Genomic DNA, 24,213 nt, shown 5'->3' on the forward strand with positions numbered 1-24,213 from the left:
AGGCAGGGTGAGCTCTGCCGGGCAGGAAAGAGCAAAGAAGGCAACCTTACACAGAGGGAGCTGCAGAGCTAAGGCTCAGATCCATGAAAGCATGTCCCAGCCATGCTGGAAGGCATTAAACCAGCAGTCCGTAGCCCAGGCTGCACATGAGGACCATCCTGGGATCTTTAAAATAACATGGAAGCCTGCACCATCCCTCCAGGATTCCAAGGTCTAGGATGGGACACACATGGCAATATCTTACAAAGTTCCTAGGTCATTCTCATGCGCAACAAATGCTGAGAAAGGCTGCTTTGAAAAACGTGATCACATATAAATGTCACGAGTGTAGGTTCATGATACAGTCTTTCCTATCAGTCAGCTGGGCAACCACTGAGCAGCAGCCCAGCACCCAGGAATGGACAAGAGTCACACGCAGTGACTGTGCTCTTCACTCAGCCTTTAGGCAGCTTCGCTCAAAGTAGAACATCAACGTGCATTAGTACCCTACTCACACTCTAACAGTCTAAGAGAATTGTAACACATACACAACCATCAATGGGGGATAACGAACTTGGGTCCCAGAGTCTCAGTCTGCAGGTCCTGCAGGTGGGCAAGGGAATTGTCAGTGTCTTGCAAGGAAGGGTATCTGGAGCCAGTGGGCAGCAGGGCAGACAAAGTCCTCAGTCCAGCAGGGCAGAGCCTCTGGCAGCTGATACCAAGGGAGAGCAGCGTGGCGTGGAGCAGCGCTCTGGCGTGGGCAGCTGAGCTGTCTCAGCAGTGGTCTGGAGCCTGCCTCAGTTAGACTTTGAAAGTGGTGGACCCCCCCCCACCTTCTGGGTCTTTTTGACAGATGTCTTGGCACCCCTGATGCTAAGTCTGGAATTTACCCAGGAGCCTATGGGTGGTACATGGCTATTCTGCTTGACACCCCTGATGGCAAGTGTGGCATTTCCCCAGGAGCCTGTCTATGGGTGGTCCTGCTCTGCAGACATGGCTGTTCTGATCACATGTGCAGATACCTTAGGTGTGTCTCCTTGCCAGATGTATCTGCTCTGACTGAGGTAGTTTCTCTCTTGAACCAAAGTGTCATGGCTGATTGACAGCCATTTGGGTTGACATGAGTGGCTCCACTTTGTTTTTTATATTTTATGCTGTCTTGACCAGAGCAATGCTATTTTATTGGTCTTGCTTTCCACAATAAATCAATACAAAATACTTATGAAGCACCTACATGCCTAGCTAAGAGGTCTGAATTTTATATCTTAGGCCATGGGGAGCCATCGATAGCCTTTATGATGTTATGATGTAATGCAGTTTGTAAATGACAAGGTTCGCAGAGTTTGATAAATTTATAATTTCATAGCTATGCACAGTTCTATTGTGGATTCTTCAGGGAAACTTGGGAGTCACTGCTGTATTTTCAGAGCTACCACCATACATTCCACAAATGGCTCCTTAGGTCTATTTATGAGAATATGGGAATTGAGCGTTTCCTTGATTTGAAATTGAAATCTCAAATTTCAGTGAATTTTCTGAGCAAAAGGCTCCTGGTTTTTTGGAAGCCGCTGTTAACCAGAGCCCTGGGCAGCCCTGGCAGGCCGCAAGGAAGGAAAGGGGTGCCAAGGCTCCATCTGCCGAAGGTGGGGTGGGGAGAAGAGCCACTCGCTGTCCCTCCCAGCACCAGGCAGAGTTACAGTCCCCACAGTGGTCGGGCCGGCACCTCCTTTTCGCTAAACTACCGGCCCCACAATGCATCGCGAGGGTGATGCGGTCAAAGGGGCGGGCAGTACTGCAGCAGAGCCCATGAGAAACATCAGAAACAGCCCATAGTGGCATCTTCTGGGCCCTAGGGTGAACCTGGTCAGGGCGAGACCGAGCTCTGGTGATAGGCAGCCACAGGGCTGGCGAAACTGGGGGGTGGGGGGGGGTGGGGGGGGTGGAGGCGTTGAGGCTGGCAGGGTCGCATCAGAGGCTTGGAACTGATTCTACCAAGAGCCAGATGATGGGTTCTCCCGAAAACATGTAGGAAGATGTGTCTTTAGAAACTGCCAGTCTGTGGGCCACTCATTCATCAACTCATTCATTCAACGAATATTTATTGATGACTTGCATCATAGGCACTTGAGCAAACATCCTAAGTACGTTGACTTATTTAATCTTCACAAAAAACAAAAACAACAACAAGATGAGGCAGCTACTGTTAGCTTCATTTTACAGATAAGGAAGCTGGGGCCCAGAAGGCTAAGAGACTTGTCCAGGGCGCACAGCTTGTAAGTGACGGCAGGGGGTTGAACCGAGGGCTTTCTGGCTCCAGTGCCCACAGCCCAGCCTCACTGTACTTAGCCGTGCAACCAGGAGCAAAGTGTTTATGGGATGTCCTGTCCACAGGGCACGGTGGTACTGGGCAGCAGTGACCATAACAGTACTGTACTGGACACCAGTCAAGTTGACCAGGCACAAAGTTGGGGCTGGTGCTAGGCACTGTGGTGATACAAAGACCTATTCTCTGCCAGAAAAGGCTTCTGGTGTCTATTAAACAATTTCCGGAGCACTTGTGTGTTTTGCTGAACCTTGTGCTAGGCACTGGGGATGCAAAGAAAGCATCTCTTTCCAGATTAAGTAGGGGATTAAGAAAGTGCTGTTACCCAGGGAAGTCCAAGGAGATTTCTCAGTGGAGGGAAGACTTGAAGGACAGGAAGTTGACCAGGCAGAGGTGGGGGAGACCTTCCCATACATACGTGTATATGTGCAAAGGCCAGCAGCATTAAAGCAGTTTGGGTGTTCAGAGAACCATGAACAGCCTGATTTGGCCAGTGCTTCTTGGCGAGTGGTGAGCAGTAAGTCTGGGAAGGTAGACAGACGCCAGTTCACTGGGGAGCGGGAGGGCTTAGCCACCCTTCTAAGAAGTTTGATCTAACTCTTTAGGTCTGGGCGTAGCATGATCAGATTTGCCTATTGGAAAGGTAACTGGTGTCATGGGCAGCTAGATTGCAGTATGATAAGGCTGGTGGCCAGGAGACCTATTAACGTGGGCAGGTAAGATCTAGTAAGCAGGAGCAATGAGATTGATTGAAGACATATTTAACAGGAAGATTCGAGTTTACCTGGTAAACTTACAGGTGGTAGATGCAGGAGGTGAACCACAGAGTTTTGACTCGGGCAGCTGAATGGTTGGTCTTGCCATTAATAAAAGGACCCTGAGATAAGACAGCACAAAATCCAAGCTAGAACAAGACAAAGGTCACTGGATAAATGCCGTCAGGAGGAAGAGGGGTCCAGTTACATCTTTGGGGGCAGAGGTTACTTAGGAAAGTGTTTTTGGAGTGAATAACGTGAAATGGGCCTTGACAAAGGAGTAGAACCTTCCCTTCCTTCTTTTTCTCTTGAGTGGATTTTATTAGGCAGAGACGGGGGAGCAGGATATTCTAGAAGGCCTATCCTGGTTTGCGTCTTGTGTGGTAAAGTAGAAGGAAGCCTGGAAAGTCAAATTGGAGGACATATTACGAAAGATGCTGTACTTCATCCTTGGGACATTGGTTTTGAATGAATTTTGAGACAGGCAAGTGATGGATTGAGCTCTGATTTTAAAAAGTTAATTTCACAGCTATGCACAGTAAGGAGGCCAGGAAACCAATTAGCAGACGGACTAGGGAGGGGCTTGTTTGTTGTAAGTGACAGAAAACCAGCTCAAGAGAGTTCAAGCCAAAAAAGAATGTGGGGTCATGAAACCAAAATAGAGAAAGGGACAGGTCAGGCTGGAGGGGTGACCAGATCCAAAGACTCAAATGCTGCACAGTCCGTTTTTCTCTTACCCCCTCAACCACCCGTGCCTTAGCCCTGCTCCCCGAAGCCCTGAAAGAGCTAGTTTGCTCCCTGGTGAAGGGCCACTTCATTGTGACGCACAGGCTGGGAAGCGAGCTTTTTCATTTACTATTAGGGGAAATGCTAGGACCCTGTCCTCGTGTTTCCAAACTTCTGCTTCCCTCCCATGGAGGAAAGGCTGGGTGGCTGCCTTGTCCCCTTCCTTCTTTCCTCTCATGTTTTTGGGGTCTGGTTGCCCACAGAGCTGTGTGTTATTTCCTCTCTTGTTTCCATGGGGAAGAACACCCTGGAGTCCTCTACAGTCAGCTGTGGAGGCCACCTGCCTCGATCTCCCCTGTGGGAGCTTGACAGTGGAGCCCGGCACGGCACATCATCCCCTGGCAACCATGTGTCTGCCCCTCCACGGAGCAGACCCCCCACGGTGAGCTGCTCCAGGTCTACGCGTGGGGCGGGGGAGCAGGGACTAGGAAACCCACTTGGCTCTCGGGCTCAGTTAGCTAATGACACTCTGGCAGTGAGGAAACTGATATTTGGGTTTCCATTTGCCTCTCCTGTCACTAATCCGCAGCCGATTCCAAACACAGAGAAGGGAGCAGTTTGATTCATTGATCAGCTCCCAAAGCTCCAACAACGGTGTGACAGGCAGGGATCTGAGTGGGTCTGGTTAGGAGAGGTTCGTTGGGTTTTGTTGGTTTTGATTCTCTTGTCGTTCCCCATCTCAGCAGAGTACCTGGCACGCAGGGAGCGCTCACTAGGCGTATTTGCGGGCTGTAAGTTAAGGCTAACAGAGCGGAGGTGCCAGGCAGAAGGCTTCTGCACGGATGAAGGTCTGAGCGGAAGCAGAGAAAGTGGAACTGGAAAGGAGAGAAGCGGCAAGGGACTCAGAGACGCCGCGGGGCTCTGCGCACGTCCTCGGGGCCAAGTGGCACACTCAAGGCTCTGCGTTGCAGTTTGGTGGTCGTTTACCCAGGGGATGGGGTATGTAAAATCGGGTCCATTTACTCAATGGAATACTCTGTGGCCATAAGGAAGAATACAGGAGGTCCTGGTCCAGATTTGGAAAGATCACCGAGATACATGAAATGAAAAGATAACCAAGACAAGGAGCAGAGCTGTGTCTGGTTTGCTGCTGTTCGTGTAAAGAAAGGGGAGGGATACGTGCGTTTCTCTTGGTTTGTAAATGCATCCAGCACCTCGGGAGATAGCGCAGTAATGGTCCAGGCCGAGGTCGGGAGAGGAAGCGCAGGGCTGAGCGGGCAGAAGCGGGGCCTGGCGGCTGGTCAGACGTCGGGCGTGAGAGAATTCGGGCCTGACCGTGGGCGTGGGGCCCTGAGCGGTGCGGCCCGGCTCGGCGCTGCCTGCGGGGCTGCCACAAGGAATTATTTTTCCTCACGGAGGTCGTGCTGTTACTAAGAATGGCATCCCTTTGATGACTCGAGTTTTCCATTCTTTCAAATTTGACCATCCTCATGGGCCCACAAACCCATTTTTGGTGCTCACCTCGTCTCAAAGTACAGAACACCGTAAGGACACACTATAAATAGTGACTAGCTGTTGTTATTCTTTTAATCATTGCTTTGAAGGGACAAAGTGAAATAGTTCAGGCTCCCCTGTCCTAAGGGGCCTGTAGCCGACACTCATTTGTATAAATCCCATTTGGGCTGCGGAAGCAGGCCGCTGGCTTTCCTGTCGCCCCCTCTGGCAAATGTGCGCAGCGAGACTACGTTTCTGCCTGTTTCTCTGCGTTAGGTTTGCCTGTGATTCTGCTTGCTTTAAAGAATACCCCCTCCCCTTCCCTTACCACTCTCCCTCGCCCATGGCTTCATTTTCTTTGACTATCTGAGAATCAGCATAGCATAGTGAAGTAAAACTTTTCGAAAATCTTTCAAAAGTATAGTTTGACCTTAAAAGCACGGAAAAAGCTGCTTTACTTCCGCTACGTGCTCTGAATGTGTCTGGAGGAAAACAGGGCAGATAATCGTGGAGTGGATCCAAATTAGTCCAGAAAATTATAATACGTTCCAGGTATTATTTAAAAATTAGCCTGGGCCCTCTTCCTCCCCTAGGTCACCTCAAGGTGAAATTCAGTCAGTGCCACAAGCATTTATTTTTATGTTTGGGACTAAGAATTTTTTACACATTGGTATTGGCTATGAAGGAGAGCAGAAGATGCCACCTGAAAGTATGCCACTTTGGCCTGAGGATTATTTTGAGCTGAAGGCAATTGAGAACAAGCAGGCACTGGAAGAAATCTCTGCACTGCCCCATCTGCCTAAAAGTAGGGCAGAAGTTCCCTTTTGTAAAGGTTCCCCCCTCCGCTCTCCAGTATCAGCAGAGACAGAGAAGGCACCGGGGTGAGGCTCACGCGGACACCTGACTGCACAGCCCTTACAGACCGTGGGCTTCCCCCACGTGTTTACCTTCCCGTCACGTGCCGCCCTCAGAGGCCCCAGCTCCCTTTTCTTTTGTGAAGTCACGTCTCCACGATTTATCGCCCTTGGTTAAAAATGGTATATAAGTTCCCGAGGCCAGCTGCTTCTTTGGGTTTGCTTTTTGGTGGAGCCCTTATGCCCATAAAGTGAGAAATAAAATGTGTGTGCCTTTTCTCCTGTTAGTCTGTCTTGTGTTAGTTTAAGTCACAAGCGCCAGTCATAGAACCTAACAGGGTAGAGGAAAAGATTTTCCTCCCCACCGGCTGTGTTCCTAAAATGAGAAAATTTTGATTCCAGCAAATTCCAGCTTAGCCTGAACTTCCCGCAGAGAGCCCTTTTTCTCTTCCTCGGGGTGTTCTTCAAGCCCACGCACCTCCTCCCAAGGAGAGGTGTGGTTGCGCAGCCTCCATTTGGTCAAATAGCTACTGTGCTCAAACTAGACTCCATGCTGAGTGCTTCGTATGTGTGTGTGTGTGTGTGTTTGTTTTTGTTTTTCACTAAAGCCGATAGCCTTATGAGAAAGTTATAATGGTTATCAGTATTTGTTGAATCAGTTAGTTAATTAAGCCCCACTTGACAGTTGGCTCATGAAGAAGCTGTTTCTTGCCTGAGATCAGGCAATGAATTAGTGGTGGGTCCGACGAGGCTAAATAAACATCAGACAACACCTATGCACTTCTAACTACTGTATACATATAGATATTACTTTAAGTTTAAGATCAGAGTTCTATATTTTCTCTGCGTGACACTTGAAAATAAATTTTTCGTTGAGCTATAACTTGCGTGCAATAAATTGCAAGGATCTTAAATATACAGTTGGATAAGTTTGACACTGGCTGCTAATTCACTTTTTAATCTTCTGGTGTCAACTGGTCGCACTCAGTTGTATTGCTGTTTATTAAAAGGCACCGACTGCTAGACGTGGGAAACGTGAGCTTCATCATGAACCAATGGCTAGTGAATGGGGTCCCAGTTTGTGTGTTGTGACGGCTCCCACGGTAGTTCTCTATTTGCTCATTTACTGGCATTGTACGAACCTCTGAAATGAGTTTTGGGAGCTTAACCTGAGGCAACATTGGCAGTGTTCTTCTGTCCGCTCAAAAACAGATTTTGTGACTATGCAGCAGCCGGCAGTAGAACTCTGAGCACTGGGGTGTCCGTCTCTCCAGGCCTGATCCTAGAGGAAGTTACAAAGCAGTTTGTGTGTTTGTCCTGCTCCTTCTCCAGGGACCTGCACAGTGTAGCTCACCCCACCCCCTTGTCACTCTTGGCCCCTGTGAAAAGAAAACCCTAAGCTGGACATGATGACTTTCCTCAAACATTTGTTTGAAGGGCTTTCCGGTAGAAGGGATCTTAACTTGTTTTGTATGGTCCCAAAGGGCTGGCTACCTTTCATCCATCCATCTATCCATCCATCCATCCATCCATCTATCATTCAACAAAATCCCACTAAGAGCTAACTCTGTGCCAAGGATTACATTAGGTGCTAAGAATTTTACATTGGGTTAAACCAACAAGGCAACTACCAGTGTGGAGCTCGTGTCTAGTGGGGGAGGCAGTTGTCAACCCGATACTGTCTTCGTCATTTCTAGTCTGGGACTGGGGGCAGGGGGCCTGGGAGAATGAGAAGGAGTATGGAGAGGGCATCCCAGGTCCTAAGATGTAAAGGAGCTTAAGCTGAAGGAAAAGAGGCCTGGGGTGCTGAGAGGCAGGGAAGGGCGGGCCAGACGGGACAGGGGCCGGGGGCGTAAGTGATGGCAGCACTGTTAAAGAATCAAAGGGTGAAAACGTAGGACCAGCTGGTGGGAATTAAGGTGTGAGAGATTTCAACTCAGTATAGGAAAAAAAGCTGTTTAACAGGAAGAATGGCGGGCTTTGGGGACATACTGTGTTTGTTATCACTGATAGTGTAAGTAGAGACTGGAGAGCTGTTTTTCAAGCATCTGACAGTGAATACACAATCACAGATGACGGGTGGGACACCAGATGGTCCTTAAGTTTCTAGACCTGGAAGTCTCTCCCGCCCTCGGATCCTGTGATAAGGAGGCAGGGAGACAGGCAAGGCTACATAAGAGTCTGGGTTTGGAACAGTGAGGATCTGTCCGACTGAGGGACTGGGCTGGCTCAGTGTCGAGATGATCACTGATGATATTTGATGACTGACTGTGGAGTTTGAAAGGCAGGGAGAAGTCAAAGGTGACGCCATAGCTGGGAGACTGTGAAAATACTCATAACACGAACAGAAGAGGGAAGCCAGGTTATTGGGTGAGTTTTGGAAAAACCATACTGAGCTGCTGGTGCTTCTGGGAGAACCAGGAAAGGCAACCAAGCGTAATTAAGCACAGACGGGTATATGTGAGGCGTGTCAGTAATATTGATGCTGTGGAAGTAGATAAATCCTTCGAAGGACAGACCTTAGGGAGCACGGCAGGTTTGGGAACAGAAAAAGAAAGGATGAGATGCACTCCTGGGACTCTGTGGAGGAGATACTTCCATGGGCATCCTGTGGGTAGGGAACGGGTCTGCCAGCATTTCTTAGAATTGCCTTTAGAATTTATTTTCTTTAAAAGTGTGGGTGCACCCTGAGTGGTGTGGCTCAGAGGTTGGGTGTCATCCCACAAAGCAAAGGGTTACAGGTTCGGTTCCTGGTCAGAGCACATGCCTGGCTTGCAGGTTCAGTCCCTTGTCTGGGCATGTACGAGAGGCAACCGATCAATGTTTCTCTCCCTCCCTTCCCCTCTCTCAAAAAAATTAAAAACCACAACACACACACACACACTACAGATGCTTAGGTTCCACTCCTGAAGATTCTGATTGAGGAGGTCTAGGTGAAAACTGGGCATTTCTATAGTTAGATGAAAACTTGAAAGCTTTTGCAAGAAATGATAGCAGACTATCTTTATGACATCATGATGGTGAAGATTTTTTTTTAAGTCAGAAAAAAAAAAGACCATTCAAGGAGAAGACTGAAAATATCTACATTAGAATTTTAAATTTTCTACATGATAAAAGATATCAGGAAGGCAGCTTAAAAAAGAAAAAACACTCTCTGGAAGAAGACATCTGTAATGTATTAAACAAAAAGGAGTTGACATTCAGAATATACAAATTATTCCTGCAAATCAATTGAAAGAAGACCAACAACCTACAAAAAGGGGGTGGGAAAGGATTTGGGATAGACAAATCATAGGAAAGGTAGTTCAGATGGCCCATAAGCACAGGAAAAGATATTCAAGCTCCTGAGTTATCAGAGGAATGTAAATTACAACCACAACTCAGTGAGACACCATTTTATATCCTTCAGACGGACAAAATCCACTTTCTGACAATCCCAAGTGTTCACTAGGGTATGGATCAAAGAGACCTCACACGCTGCTGATGGGCGAGTAAGCTGGTATACAGTGAGTCCTCAGCTAACATCATCGATAAGTTCTTGGAACTGCAGTGAGACGAGATATAACAAAACCAGTTTTGCAATAGGCTAATCGATATAAACAGGAGTGAAGTTCCTACAGCATCTCATCAACGTTGTAACGAAACAATGTTGAAGAAAAGGGCATGATTTGAGGACCTGCCGAACTCACTCTGGAAAACAAGTTTGCAATATGTAGAAAAATAAAGATGCATGTGTCATGACCCAGCAGTTGCCCTCCTGGGCATGGATCTAGGGAAATGACTACACTTGTGTTCAAGGAGGCATGCAAGAGGATGTTCATTACAGCATGGTTTAAAAATGGGAAACAGCTGATCTGTCCAACGACAGGCAGAGCAAGGAGCCACGGGGTATTGAGGCCCTAGCGTACAGCAGCGTGAGTGGCTGCAGCAGAGCCCCAGGTACCAACATACACAAATCTCGAAAACAGATTGTTCAGCCACAGAGGCTAGTCACAGGGAAGACACGCACGGTACGGTATTCTTTCGTGTAAAATTGTGCGGCATTCCAAACAAGGCTGTATATTGTTTTGAATGAGTACATGGTCAGTACAAATATAAAAATATAAGCAGGAAGTACAAACCACATTATTTGGTAGTTGTTTCAGGGGAGGGGAGAGGTACACAGGAGTTTCAAGTCTATAATGTTCATTATGTTACTCTTTATTTTTCTGTCTTGAAAGAGTGCACTATAAAACAGAGAAGAAATCCAGGGGGTTCTGATACAAGCTGGGTTTGAGAACCAAGGGCTAGCTCCCGACGGGCATATGAATCCTTGGGGGGAATCTTGTTAAAATGTTGATTCTGTTTCATTAGGTCTCGGGTAGAGCCCGAGAGCCTGCATTTTTAACGAGCTCAGGTTCAAGGCCCACGTTCAGCAGCAAGGGTCGGAGTGGCCTTGATGTTCTCTAGGATTCTTGCCGCCTGGGGGACGGTCCGGAAGCACCCGCTCTGGGTGACATGCCTTCCTTCAGAGTCTGGGTGCAGCTGGAGACAGACGTGTGACTGAATCTCAGTGGGGAAATTCTGAGAACCTGGGGAGACAGGCTCTGGCAGGATTCCCCCAGAGAAGTCAGATTTGCAGGCGGGGGGCGGACGGCAGCGACATATGCTGTCTGCTGACTTTTTTCCTTACGTAAGTCTCAGCTCAACGCTTTGTGGCCGTGCGTGCACAGGCCTCCTGTGAGCGGGGCTTCCCAGACCAAACTACTCAGAGCTGGAAACCCCTCCAGTCTGGACGCTACAGGAAAGGAGAAGCCAAGGCCCCTGAAGGGCGGGGAGGGAGGGAGCACAGATGTGCAGACGTCACGCTTCACAGGCGTTCTGTGGACAGCAGTGCCGGGTTTCTGGGTTGTGGGCCCCCCGCTGACAGGGGTGGGACACGCCTCCCCGGCATCTGCTGTGGGCACCCGCCCCAAGGCTGCATATGCTGCTTAGGAAGGGGGTGGAAAGAATCTGTCTGACAGTGTACCAGACTGGCTGCACACAGGTGTTCTTTGCTTGCACAATATTTTTGTTCCTGCGAAGTCCTATGGACTTTATGTCCTCCCACTGCACTGAGAGTGCCGGCAGCAGGGACCACGCGCCTCACGGTACCCCACAGGTGCCCCGTGACTGTTTACTGAATGAGTGGAAGGCTTTAGGCTCAGATCCAGTTTTTTAAATTAAACTTTTTATTTTGAGAGAATCATAGATTCATATGCAGTTCTAAGAGACAGGAATCCCCTCTACCCAGTGTCCCCCAATGGTAGCATCATGGATGCCTTCCATTGGTCTTAGATTTCCCATTTCACACGCCAGTTTAGCTCACTTGTAAGTTCATTCATCCTCCACCACAGGCAAGACACAGAACAGCTCCATCCCCACCCCCACCTCCCTCCTCCCTCTATAATTCTGTCATTTCTGGAATGTTATATAAATGGAGCCGTGCAGTATGTGACCTTTCAGGACTGGCTTTTTCCCCTCAGCGTAACTCCTTGTAGATTTGTCCAAGTGGTCGCGTGTATCAGTACTTAGTTCCTTTCGGTTGCTGAGTGATATTCTGTGGTATGGATGTACCACAATTTAACTGTTTGCCTTTGGACGGACATCTAGGCCTTTTCTAGTTTGGGGAAACTATGACTAAAGCTTCTGTGAACGTTTGCGTCAGGCTTTTTCATTTCTCTGGGATAAATGCCTAGGAGCACTATTGCTGGGTCATGTAGTGACTGCATGTTAACTTTCATAGGAGACCATCTAGTGCCCTCCAAAGGGGCTTGGCTGGCCATTTTACATTCCCGCCTGTATGCTGGCCAGCATTTGGTATGGTTGCTATGTTTTTATTGACAGGGAGAGTGTCAAAGGCACGGGTAGGGAACATTATTGAAAGGAACCCTGCAGTGAGTTACCGCAAGACTTAATTAGTAGTAGAAAACCACGTAAGTTCCTGGGACACATGTCATTGTCAGCAGCTTAGTGGACACCGAACTACTGCGGGAGGACTGCGTTCCAGAATGTTTGAGGAAGGAGGGTTAGAACGGGAAAGATGACCAAGTAATGGTGAAGGTCATGTCAGATGTGCCTGAGGCTTATCAGAATGTCTAATGGCAGACGGGGCAGGGGTGAGAGGAAAGCAGGCAGGAGCCCACCTGCGTTCACGGAGAGCAAAAGTGAGCAGAGGTATCGTTTACTCAACAAGTATCCATCGAGCAGCCTGCCATGGGCCAGGCCCTCTGCAAGACACACAGGCGTGGTGATGGCCAGGAGAGGCAAGGTCCCTGGCAGAAGGACCAGCATTCCTTTAGTGGCTACTCTGTGGCAAGAGTTGTGATCTCTCTCAGGCCTCCCATAGAGACAGGAGTGACAGATGAGGACACAGCCTCAGTGAGGGGAAGTAGCTCACCTGAGCTCATAGGGCTGGTGTGCCTGAAACCCAAATGCAGGGACCACGTTAAGGTGGTGGAACTTGCTGCGGGGTGGGAAACCCAAGATCCTGGTACAGGAGCGCATGGTACTGCAACCCCAGGAGCCCAGCAGGGCCACTGGGAGGCGTCTGGGGCAGGAGTCAAGGGCTCTGAGTTCCCGAGACCCTTGCCCTCTGGAAAGCTTCCTGCTTACTTCCTGACCTCTCAAATCTGATGTCTTAAATATCTTCCAAAGAAGGCAGGAAGTCTTCCATTTCGTCACTAGAAGTCACTGGCATCTCTGGTATAATCAGCATCCCTGCTTTTCTGTGTCACTTACCTTCAGAAGGGAAGGTCCCCTCTGTGCAATAAGCTTTTCTAGAACCTGCTGTTAGAAGGTCCTGAGTTCCCACTACGTCTAAGTCTGTAGTCTGGCACATGGTTTACCCTCTCTGTCACTCAGTTAGAGGGATCCCTCCCGTCTGTCTATTACTACGGGCTTAGCAGAGAGGTTGCCTGACATTTCTCAAATTCTCTGCCGATCCAGGAAGAGTCCCCGTTCTTGCTGTTGGCTTTAACTCTTCCAGCAGGACTGGGCATGACTGAGGCCCGGGTTAGTGGGGCCTGGCTGGTCCTTGGGGTCAGTCACTAGTCTGTGGGTGAGCTGAACAAGGACCGGTATTGAATTTCAGCTTCCTTCTTTTTCCTCATTCAGTTTCCATGACTTTGCATCTTTGAAGGGGTTGTCCTGCTTTCCAGGAACCTGGCTTACATAATGGCAATTTTCCTGGCCTCTGCATGGAGCTGGAAATCTTTGCTTTCACCCTGGGCCGTATTTAGAGATTTCACTTGAAGGTCCTCAGCTCTGTCCTTGCTGTGAAGCATGATCCAGAGCCCTCATGCATTAATTTGCTAAAATGGAGGCGCTTATGTTTAGAACCTAGACCGCATTGCGTGTGAGGAACTTGAACCTTCCGGTGCCTTCTCGCACCTGCCTCGCTCTGGTAACATCCTCTTGGTCCCTGGTATTTTCCTGATGAGGTCACATTGTTCGATCAACACTCCGGGAGAAGCTGGGCCGAGCTGTAGCCCTGCCCCTGGCCCTGGCCCTGCCCCCAGAAGCTGCGACTTGGCCCCAGGTCTCCCTTTTTGCTGTAGGGGGCAAAGAAGGCATCTTATTTAAAACGCTTTAAAAAGTTAATAGTCGTTCATGCTGGACATTCCTTCCCAGGGCTGTCTCTAGCAACCTGAGAAGAAGCCATATTAATAATAAGAGTCATAATAATAGCTAGCATTTATTGAGTGGTTTTCATGTGGTAGACGTGCTTGGAATAAACTTCTGTCCGCGCTTTGGAATTCATTCTTTATAACCCTGTGAGGGAGGCGATACTGTCAACCACATCTTATACACGAGGCAGCCGAGCCCGTGTCTGACTGAAGCACATGCCCTTCCGGACTTCATCACGGCCTGGTCCGTTCCCGTCCAAGTGCTACAGGACGTCTCCGGGCTTCCCAGGACTCCAGAGCACCTGGACGAGCGGTGCTTTTCCAAACACTATCTGTGGGCCGCCTGGATCCGAAGTCCCTGGCTGCTTGTTCAAATCGCAGACCAGCTGAATCACAACCTCTGGGAATAGGGTCGGGGAATATGCATTTTAAAACTGCTCCCCCGGGGACCCCGCTGGACTCTTAAGTCCGATAAACACTGCTGTCCAATATTTCCTTTGGCACACGAATCACAGTTAACGGGCCGGCCCGAAACCAACCAAAGGGATTTACGAGGCTCTAGGGCAGGGGAGGCAAGCTTGCTCTGCAAAGGGCCAGAGAAGAAACAGTTTGTGCTGTGTGGGCTGCACAGGTCACTCTTGCAACTATCCCACGATGCCATTGTACCCCAAAAGCGGCCACAGGTGACCTGTGACCCAGGGGCATGGCTGTCTTCCAATACCACTTTGTTTTCAAAGACAGGCCTCACTGGCAGAGGAGGGGCACAGTTTGCGGACCCCCAGTAGAGTCATGCTGGCCCACCAGCCCTCAGAGGACCCTTTTTTGCAGGGTTAGTCTCCCACTACTTTCTGTTACCTATAGGGTTCTGTCAATTAAGATCAAATTGCCCGTTATCATAGGTCAACCCTGAATCTTAGTGACTTAGAAGTTATTTCTCACTCATATCGTAGCCCAATGGGGCTACTTCTATGTGGGATCTCCCGGGGGGTCATTTAGAGCCTAAGGCTCATCCTTGGCTCATCCCTCCTGGTGCTCACAGCCCTCTCCATTCAGCCAGCGGCTGAGCGAAGAGACCAAGGGTGATTCATGGGAAATTGGATGGCTAGGTCTGGAGGAGGTGCCCATCACTTCTACCCACATTTCACTGGCCAGACTTATTGTTTGGGATCCAGAAACAGAGCGATTTCTCAAGCCTGTGAGGCCCTTGGCCTCTAGACTCTCCATTGTCTCCTGTCGTTGCTCGACCTCCATTCAGCCCTTGCCTGGGCTCGCCTCTTCCTCGTCCAAAAACCTTGCTGCGGCCAGCACACAGCGTCGCTCCGCTCTGTCCGGACACTTCCCTAGAGATGTAGGCTCAGAGGAACAGGTCCATCTTCTGCATTTCTGCACGTGTAAGTTTCACCACATATTTTGCTACTTTATAACATAGATCTCCATCTTTCAGCTGCCCAGATCAGCGTCCCCATTGGCCGCTGCCTGCCTACTAAGCCCGAGCCCCGAGTTTTAGATTGTTGCTATGGTAGCGCTCACTGCAAGGCACTGACCTCTCTGTTAGCTCAAGGTCACACAGCAGCTCGCACAGGTAAACTTACGTTCTGTGTGCTTAACCAACAGCGTTCATCACTTGCTCGCACCATATTCTGGTACAAATGTTCTCAGGAGTGTGAGTTTCTACCTGGTCATTCAGAGACCCAGGTCTTTTCTATCTTGAAGCTCTGCGCTTCTGCGGGTACTTCTAGTCCTCTCCATCTGCTGGCCCTAGGGAAGGAGAGGAAGTGACCCCCAAGGGATGTGGCCGATGTCACTTCTGCTGATATTTTCTTGGCCAGAACGCAGTCATAGGGCCACACTTACTGCAAGAGGGGCCAGGAAATGTAGTCCAGCCACAGGCCCGAGAGGAAAAGAGAACAGGTTGTGGTGTGCACACAGCAGGGTGTGCCTCTTGGGCCGGGACTGTCTGGACTGCTGGATTAATGACCAGGGACCTATCAGGGAGCGTGTCAGCAGGCTGCCTGCCTTGATGCTCACAAGGGTGCTAACATGCAGTAGTTAGTAAGATCCAAACATGTGCAAACATCTTCATTAATGCACCCAACGTTTACTGCAAGTGCACTCTGTGCCAGGCAGCGGGCCAGTCGCTGGGAGCCTAGAGGAAAACAAAGCTTGTCTTGGAGCTCTGGGGGACCCCCTCTAATCACACCCTTTGTGCTGGAAGCCAAGGAGCCAGAGGGCCTGAGGGGGGGGGCAGTGGGGGGGTTTTAAACATGGCTGCTCTGAGTGCCTCCCGCAGCCCTAGAGGCGCACCGCAGGCGGGCAGCTGGGCCATGCCATTAGCCACGCTGGCCGGCTCCGCAGTGAGCGGGGAAAGGCAGTGAGGGCGAGGAGACGCACCGAGCGCGGATGTTCTGTTTATCTCTGTCTTGGATTTTTTAATAGGTCGTTGTTTTCCTGCTCTGAGGCTGCTCCAGGACACAGAGCTGTCATCCTTTCTGTGTGTGTCTCTGGCTGGGGGCAAAGTTAGGGAGCCCGCTGCTGTGTCTACAAGCAGCCTCTCCCCGGGGGGGATACTGAGGGCGCACAGGGTGGGGCCCAGAGCTCAGCATCCTGTTCTGCCTACGTTGCTGGCCCTTGGTGTTAGAAACTGCGGCTGGTGTCGACTGCATAGTGGGCGCCACAAGAACTGGAGAGGTCGCGGAGGTTTGGGCACGTAGAGCTTGCAACCAACAGCCATCGAGCTCTGCTCTGCCCGGGTCTCTGTCCAAGTTCATGGAAGCTCCTCCCTGTCACTCCGCAGCTCAGGGTAGCCCAGAAGGATCTTGCCACTGCTGTGCAGGGCAGTGGCAACATTCTCCAGGGTTTTCAAAATGAGCGAAGGAGATGGGGATAGAGGACCTATTTAACATGGACCAGAATAGGCCACGGCGGGCGGGGTGGGGGGGTGTTTACATCTCTTTCGGAGACTTTTTGATAGAAAATCATGTCACTGGGGGCAGGGAGATAAAACCTAGGACACCCTTGCAAGCGGCCTTCTCGTTAATTTGTTGCACATTTTCAGCTAAGGACGCGAGAATGACAAAAGGTTAAATTTCTCATTTAAGATTAATTTAGCCATCTCTGTGCAATGGTGGAAGCAGAATACCATTAGACTCTCTAATCTCATTTCTCTCATGCTGTCTTTCCTGGAGCCTATCAGACAGTGTCCTGGCAGAGAGTCAGTTCTGTGGATGCTCAGCCTCAGAGTCGGTCTCTTTCTGAAACGTGCCAAGAGGGCTGTAATTTAGAAAATGTAGCCTACCTTTTAAGGAAGGATGAAAAGGTACTAACTGTCCCTTTCTTTGCATGTCAGACCCCAAATGTTTTGGCTGTCTTAAACATGTGATTCCTGTGTAATTTTATGTCCATGTTTTATTAGAGTTATTTACATGACATATGAGAACAAAACTTATTAAAACTGTATTTGCAGATCTCTGATGGTTTCATGAATACCGTTTGGGTTCCTAACTAGTCGATACAATATGTGTCTTTTGTGTGTGTGACTACGTATTCAAAATGCAAATGCAGGAACAATTTTGCCCTTGTTTTAATTGCTCTTCTTCAATAATGCATGTGGTTTTTCTTCTCTGATTTAAGTCATTTTTGAGGGGAGGGGGAGGGAAATTATTAGCTATTGCTATGTAAAAAGCTAAATATACTTGGGAGTTGGATGTTTAGATTTTTTTTGTGTTAGCCCCAGTCTTTTTCATATTGTGATAAATTAGAGGGGGGTGGGGACTTCCAGGATTTTGAAGATTTTTTTTCCCTCCTACTTAAAGTTTTATTTCTCCTGTATAACATCAAATAATGCTGGTATTTTTATGTGGGATATTCGGGACAAAAAGGCTCCTTTAAACGAAAGGTAATTGTAAGCTTTGTCCCTTGTCTCAAGTTTGCCACAGGGTTTCTCTCCCCTTTGCTTATACTGAAATGAAATTACAAACCACCAGTAGCCCTGGAAATCTCAATCGATTCCAAGTGGCTAAATATTTAATTCAGTCATTGCCTAGACTTCTAGGCATGACTCGGGTGTTTTTCTCCTTCCCAAGGGCTCCCGGGAGCCGTCTCTGCAATGGCTGCTGAGGACTGTGTCTGTTGGAAGGAGGCTCCCCTGCAGTGAGGAGCAGGGGGCCAGCCTGCTCCACAGCAGCCCTTTTTGCAAATGGTAGTTGATTTTTGCAGAAGGTTTGTGACCAGATCGCTATGTATAATACTGATGAAGCATTTTTGTTCCAGCTCTGTCTCGGAAGACCTAGGCTGTAGACGTGGGGATTTCAGTAGGAAACATTATGGATCTGTGGAGCTGGTAAGTTTACACTGTCTGTTCAGTGGTAGTGCATTGATTTCGATTTCGAGGAGGCTCACCAAGCTTCAGATCTTTTGTTGTATATTTACTGTTAGACCATGTGAAGTACAGAATAAGGATTGGATGCGACTAAATGACTATCAGAAGACTATAAAAATCTTACCATCTTCGTTTGCTTTTATTGTTACGTACTTTTCATCTCTGTCTTTCAGTTTGTTAAAAACATGTTGTGGCTTGGTATTTTCATCTGTTATTGATATGAATAATTTTTAAATGATTTATGAATTAGGAAAGCATTTGGTTTTTATATTATCTTGTTCCTAAAAGTTTATAAATCTAGCTTTTGAAATTTAAGTGTTATTGAAATACATATTCTGATTTTTTTGTACCTTTGCTCTAGGTATATGATAAGAGTTAGGATATTTATGAGTTCTCTCTTTTTTTTTCCCCCTGTTAAAAGGATATCTGTTGGATTAGATAAATGGCTGTAATAGATGATCAATATTTGGAATGAAAATACCCACGTTTTTCTTAATGAGAGACATTGGGGTTTGTGCTATGATTTTTAAAAATAGTATCCTTTCATTCTGTAAGAGACATAATGAAGGCATATAATAGCCTCAATTCTTTTTAAAGACAGAATTATGATCGATTCCCCCAACTGCATGGCAATTTGAGCACATTTGTGCTCATAAAATCCTCTTGATTATTACTTAACATTATTAAAAAACATTAAATTTATTATTTCTATTTACAGAAAAGTGTTGATTGGATCCATTTGCATGGTACTCAATTATCCTCATTAATAGAAGCTACATTCTTACAGGGCTTCAGTAGCAGGAAAAGGTACACAGAGTTGTATATTAGTAGCATTCTACTTGAATTCAAGTATGTATTACAGGCTTGACTGTGTACCTGGCCCAGGGCTGAATGTTCCTGAAAATACAAGTAAAAGGTTTGATCGTTGTTCTTAAGGTGCTTCCTATCCTCCAGCTGGGCTGATAAGATACATAAAATATCTAAAGAATGAATTTAGCCACATCAAAGGCACATTGATCGGCTCAACCAGTGCCAGTCCTGTGCTAGACCCCATGCCACCTCAGACCACCACCTCTCCTGAAGGTGCGTGTGCGTAACTGTAATTCAGGGAGGGACCCGGCAAAGACTGTGAGAGGTATGCAGCAGGAAAGGTGGGGGTTGGGAGAAGGGATCTTGGGGAGGTGGCCTGGAAGACCTCAAGGAGGCCGAAGGATGTGGGTTGGTGGCAAGGAAGATAAGACAGTAGATATTTGCCCGTGTTATGACCTTTGGCAGTGGCGCATTCAAAGGGCAGCGAGCAAATGGTTCTGCCCAGCAGAGAGTGTAAGGCCGCAGAGCTTAGCGTAGAGCAAGCAGACTTCGGAGCCGGAAAGGCCTGGGTTCATTGCCAGCTCCATCATGTATTTTCTCTGTGGACTTCTCTGAACCTCCGTTGGTGCTTAAGACCTTGCGCTCCGAAATCGTTCTGGTTTGATCACGTTCTAGTGGTATGATCTTGGATTTCTTTCGGCCTCAGCTTTCTTATTTGTGAAATGGGCGTGTTATCTACCTTACAGAATTGTTAGAGGACTAAATGAGATAATTAATGCACAGAGGGCACAGCCCATGTGAACTAGCGATAGTAGTAAAGATGAAATTTGGTAGCAAAAGTAGAACCTGGCTCTCAGGTGACGATTTTGAACACAATCTAATGAATAGTATGGAGTTCTTGTACACAGTGAGAGTGGCATTGGGGACAGACGGCACAGGATGAAAGGTGGTCCCTTTACAGACATGGGAATCACAGAATAGCAGGCTGCGAAGTTCTTGAGAGCAGTGGTTTCAGACTTGAACAGGCATCAGAATCACCTGGGAAATTTACTAAAACAGATGGCTGGACCCCATCCCCAGAGTTTCAAATTCAGTAGGTCTGGGGTTAACCCAGAATTTGCATTTCTAACAAGTTCCCACATGATGTTGATGCTGCAGTTCCAGGACCACATGGAAGAAACCCTGTGTTTGGACAATCCCAGACTGGTCATTGGTTATCCCAGAAGTTCTGCCATCCATTTGGTCAGGTGTTTATTCTGGAGTGATGAGTGTGTGTGTGTGTGTGATTGACCCTTTAAAACATTGTAAAGGAGAGGAGAAGGGGTATAAGGAGACTAAATGGTAGTGGAAAAAAATACAATAAAGATTAAATTTAAAAACAGTAAAATATTGTAAATTTTAAATACATTTTAATATTCCGTGTGTAATTCTACCACCTTGCACAAGTGTTTTGTCTCCTTTTGGTACCTCCCAGGTTTTGTAGCTACAAATGCCATTTCTACATGGTTGTAAGCAAATCATATCTTTAATTTAGCACTCCTCTTTTTTCATCTAGCTCTGTTTTGTAAATATCTTCTTCTTGCTATTGGGTTTCAGTGTTCCCATTCTCATGGGCACGTGACAGCCTAACACGGTGATGGACAATTCTCTGCGTCAGCTTCCCTCCTTTTGTAAAACTAGGTGGTCTCTAGTTTTCCCATGTTAGAAACGACATGCAGTGGGGGGTGGGATGGTTGAGAGAAATGACATTTCGTGAAGTCCCATTTTTGTGCTCTCAGGTTTTAAGGAAGGAGACGTATCTCTCACCTACGAACCACAGAGGATTATTAAATTAAAACCCGTTTTATGTATTCTATGCTTATGAGAAGGTTCATTTACTTTTCTTGCACCTGGTTTGATGAATATTCTTGGGAACCCAGTAACTCTTGGGTGTCCTGGAACTCTGACACTGTAGGAGGGTACCCAGGATTCTGTACAACTGAAATTTTAGCATATGCTTTTCCTGACCTTGAACAGATTAGGAGGACGTCCTTGTGAAGAGCTCAGCTTGGCCAATCAAATCCATAACAAGGGCCGGCTGAGGGGCTTGCGTTTAACTTGGGTGTAAATTTGGTGAGACCGTGGGTGTTCGGCTCGCTGCAGACTCGTGGGAGAGGTTCTCAGGCCTCACTCGGGAGCTGTTTGTTGAAGGCCTGCCACCGTTAGTCGGGCACCGTGCCAGGAACCGAGGGGAGGACAAAGTTCTGCTCTCGAAGAGCTGCCGTCTAGCCTTAGAAACCAGCTGCCTCAAACTTCCAGTCCCCTGCTGCCGCTAAACTGGGGCCCAGCCAGGCTCCCTGCCTTAACCGGGGAGGTTACCCTTCCAGTGACAGAGACCGCCCAGTGCAGCTCCAGGATAAAGTGACTCCCCAACAGAAGTGCAGGAGGCAGCTGGGCCGAAGGGGCTGCGAAGCCACCAAGAAGCTCTTCCCTGCTTCGCGCTGGGCCCCGGGCTTTCTCAGCTTCACTTTCTGTGCGCGCCTGCTGCCCCGGCCCTCGCCCACCAGCGCCCCGACCCCCGGGGCCTCTCCCCGGCCCGTGCCTCCCAGCTGCGCCGCTCTCTTAATGCTTCTTTGTCGGAAAACATACACCACCTAAGGTCTGCCATTTAAGTGTACAATTCAGGGGCACTGTGTGCACTCACGATGCTGTGCAGCCATCCCCGCCATCCGCTCCCGGAGCATTTTCATCGCCCCTAACAGAAACCGCCCCCATGACCCAGGAACCCCGTGTTGCCCCTCCTCCCCAGCCCCCGGTAACGTCGGTTTGATTCTGTCTCTATGAATTCGCCTCTTCCAGGTACCCCATGTAAGTGGAATTATATTTGTCCTTTTGTGTCTGGCCTATTGCACTTAGCATGATATCTTTGAGGTTCATCCGTGTTACAGCATGTATCAGTGTTTCATTGCTTTTTATAGCTGAATAATATTCCACTGTGTGTATATACAGCACTTGGCTTATCTGTTTATCTGTTGCTGGATGCCTGGGTTTTTTACCCTTTTTCAGCTATTGTGAATAATATTGCCATGATCGTTGGTATGCAGGTATGTGCCCAAGTCCCTATATTCAGTTTTTTGGGGTATATTAGCAACGGGGGGGATGTACATTTTACATTTCCACCAGCAATACACAAGGGTTCTGTTCTCTCCACATCGTTACTCCCCCTCCCCTTTTTAATGGCCACACGAATAGGTATGAAGGGGTACCTTACGGTGGTTTTTGGTTTGCCTTTCACCAGTGAGTGATGATGTTGAGCATCATTTCATGTGCTTATTGGCCATTTGTGTATTAATACCATTAATGGTATTTAAGTTTGACCATTTTTTAATTGGGGTGTTTTGTTGTTGTTGAGTTGTAGGAATTCTTCATATATTCTGGATATTAATATCTAATCAGATATGTGATTTGCAAATGTTTTCTCTTCTTATGTGGGTTGTCTTTTTGCTCTGTTGACAGTGTCCTTTGCTGCACAAAAGATTTTAGGTTTCATGAAGTTCAGTTTACCTATATTTTTCTTTTCTTGCCTGTGCTTTTGATGTTATATCCAAGAAATCATTGCCAGGTCCAGTGTCATAAAGATTTCCCCCTACATTTTCTTCTAAGGGTTTTATAGTTGCAGCTTTTACGTTTATGTCTTTGGGCCATTTTAGCTAATTTTTGTATATGGTATTGGGTAAGGGCCCGGCTTCATTCTTTTGCGGATGGCTACCCAGTTTTCCCAGTATCATTTGTAGAAAAGACTGTTCTTTTCCCACTGGGTGGTCCTGGCACTCGTGTTGAAAATCCATTGACCTTGTAGGCAAGGGTCAATTTCTGGGCTTTCTCTTCTTTCTCATTGATTTATATGTCTGCCCTTAAGCCAGAGGGATGTTTTAAAATGTTAATAATACAATATCTTTTCTTTCTTGAAACCCCTCACTGGCTTCCCATTGCACTGCAGGTCCAGCCCCTTTACAAAGCCCTGCGAGAACCTGCGTGATTCCCTGTCCCGCCTTCCTCTTCCACCTTTTCTCTCTCCCCACTCACGCACCGTGCTTCTGACCTCTGGCCTTGTTGTGGTCTCTAGAACACACTGAGCTCTTCTCGGTCCCAGGGCCTTTGCACTTAACGTTTCTTCTCCCTGGAATAGGCTTCCCCAGCACTGCTCATGGCTGACCTCAGTTCAGATGCCACCTCCTCAGAGAGGGCCTCCCCAAGTACACAATCTAAAGTAGTCCCCCTCTCCAACTCAGTATCCTGTTGATTTCTTTATAGGATGTATCACAATCTGTATTTATTTTGTTTATTTGTTTAGTAGGTATTCCCTCGTCCACTAGCGGTGTCTGTCTTATTCATTACAGTGTTCTAGGCCCTGTCACATCCTGCTTTCTCATTAAATGTTCTTTATCGCTAAACTGATTTCCAGTTCCCCAGTCCTCCCGGTCTTACAGCTCTATTGCCCATTATAATCTGTCCATTCTTAGGCCCTAATTTCAAAATCCAAATAGAACGTTATGGATTGGCAGCTCTGGTTCAGGTATCAATCCCTGATTCAGACAGTTGGGTTCAAGGTCGTGGGATCATGTGATTTACATATGGCCTCCGATCTCCTCGGCAAAGTTTGTGGATAGGGCAGATTTTCTCTGAAGAGGATGTAGGCAAAAGTCAGTTTCAAGGAGCATGATCTGGGCAGGACCCCTCCAAAATGTGTCTTTTACATCCCCTCATATAGTAGATGATTTAAAAGCTCAAACTAAAATCACTGGTGAAAATTTCTTCCTCTGCTAGTGGACTGTTATCCCTGGCACTTGTTAAGGCCCATAAACAAGAATATAGACTATAAACTCCCTAAAAATAGGAATCACGGTTGTTTACTTACCACTGTATTCCTAGCACCAAGCACAATGCTTAGCAGGAGTTACTTAGTAAATATCGGTGGGATGAGTGAATGGTTCAATTTGGTTGAAATTGGAGAGTAGCCTAACCCATCAAAAATACATAAAGGAATGGAAAAAGGAGCCTCTCTGATTTCCCCTCCCCAAAATACAGTTTGGCTCATTAGCTCACGGTGCTTTCCACCTAAACCATGTGCCATTTTTCTCCTTGATGAGCCGGAGTCTGGTCTTCCATGGCAGCATTCTAAGCCAGGCACAGCCATTACGCCATCGACCATCCTTCATCACTTCATATTGAAATCTGTCAGCAAAAGCATAAGTTTGTTTGTAGCTTT

At 47.7% G+C, this 24,213-nt stretch overlaps 1 protein-coding gene across 4 annotated transcripts in view; it reads left to right on the top strand.

Annotated features, from left to right (window-relative positions):
* GARNL3 (GTPase activating Rap/RanGAP domain like 3) overlaps positions 1–24,213 on the top strand; it is a 125,652-nt gene that overhangs the window by 14,283 nt on the left and 87,156 nt on the right. For all 4 annotated transcript variants that reach the window (XM_090274744.1, XM_090274745.1, XM_090274747.1 and 1 more), the window contains exon 3: positions 18,047–18,116. In XM_090274744.1, the coding sequence (XP_090130870.1) occupies positions 18,047–18,116 (70 nt within the window). The remainder of the gene's footprint in view (positions 1–18,046; positions 18,117–24,213) is intronic.

The sequence above is a fragment of the Furipterus horrens genome, unplaced genomic scaffold, assembly GCF_987537825.1.
Source record: "Furipterus horrens unplaced genomic scaffold, mFurHor1.1.pri manual_scaffold_4, whole genome shotgun sequence".
Lineage (NCBI taxonomy): Eukaryota > Metazoa > Chordata > Mammalia > Chiroptera > Furipteridae > Furipterus > Furipterus horrens.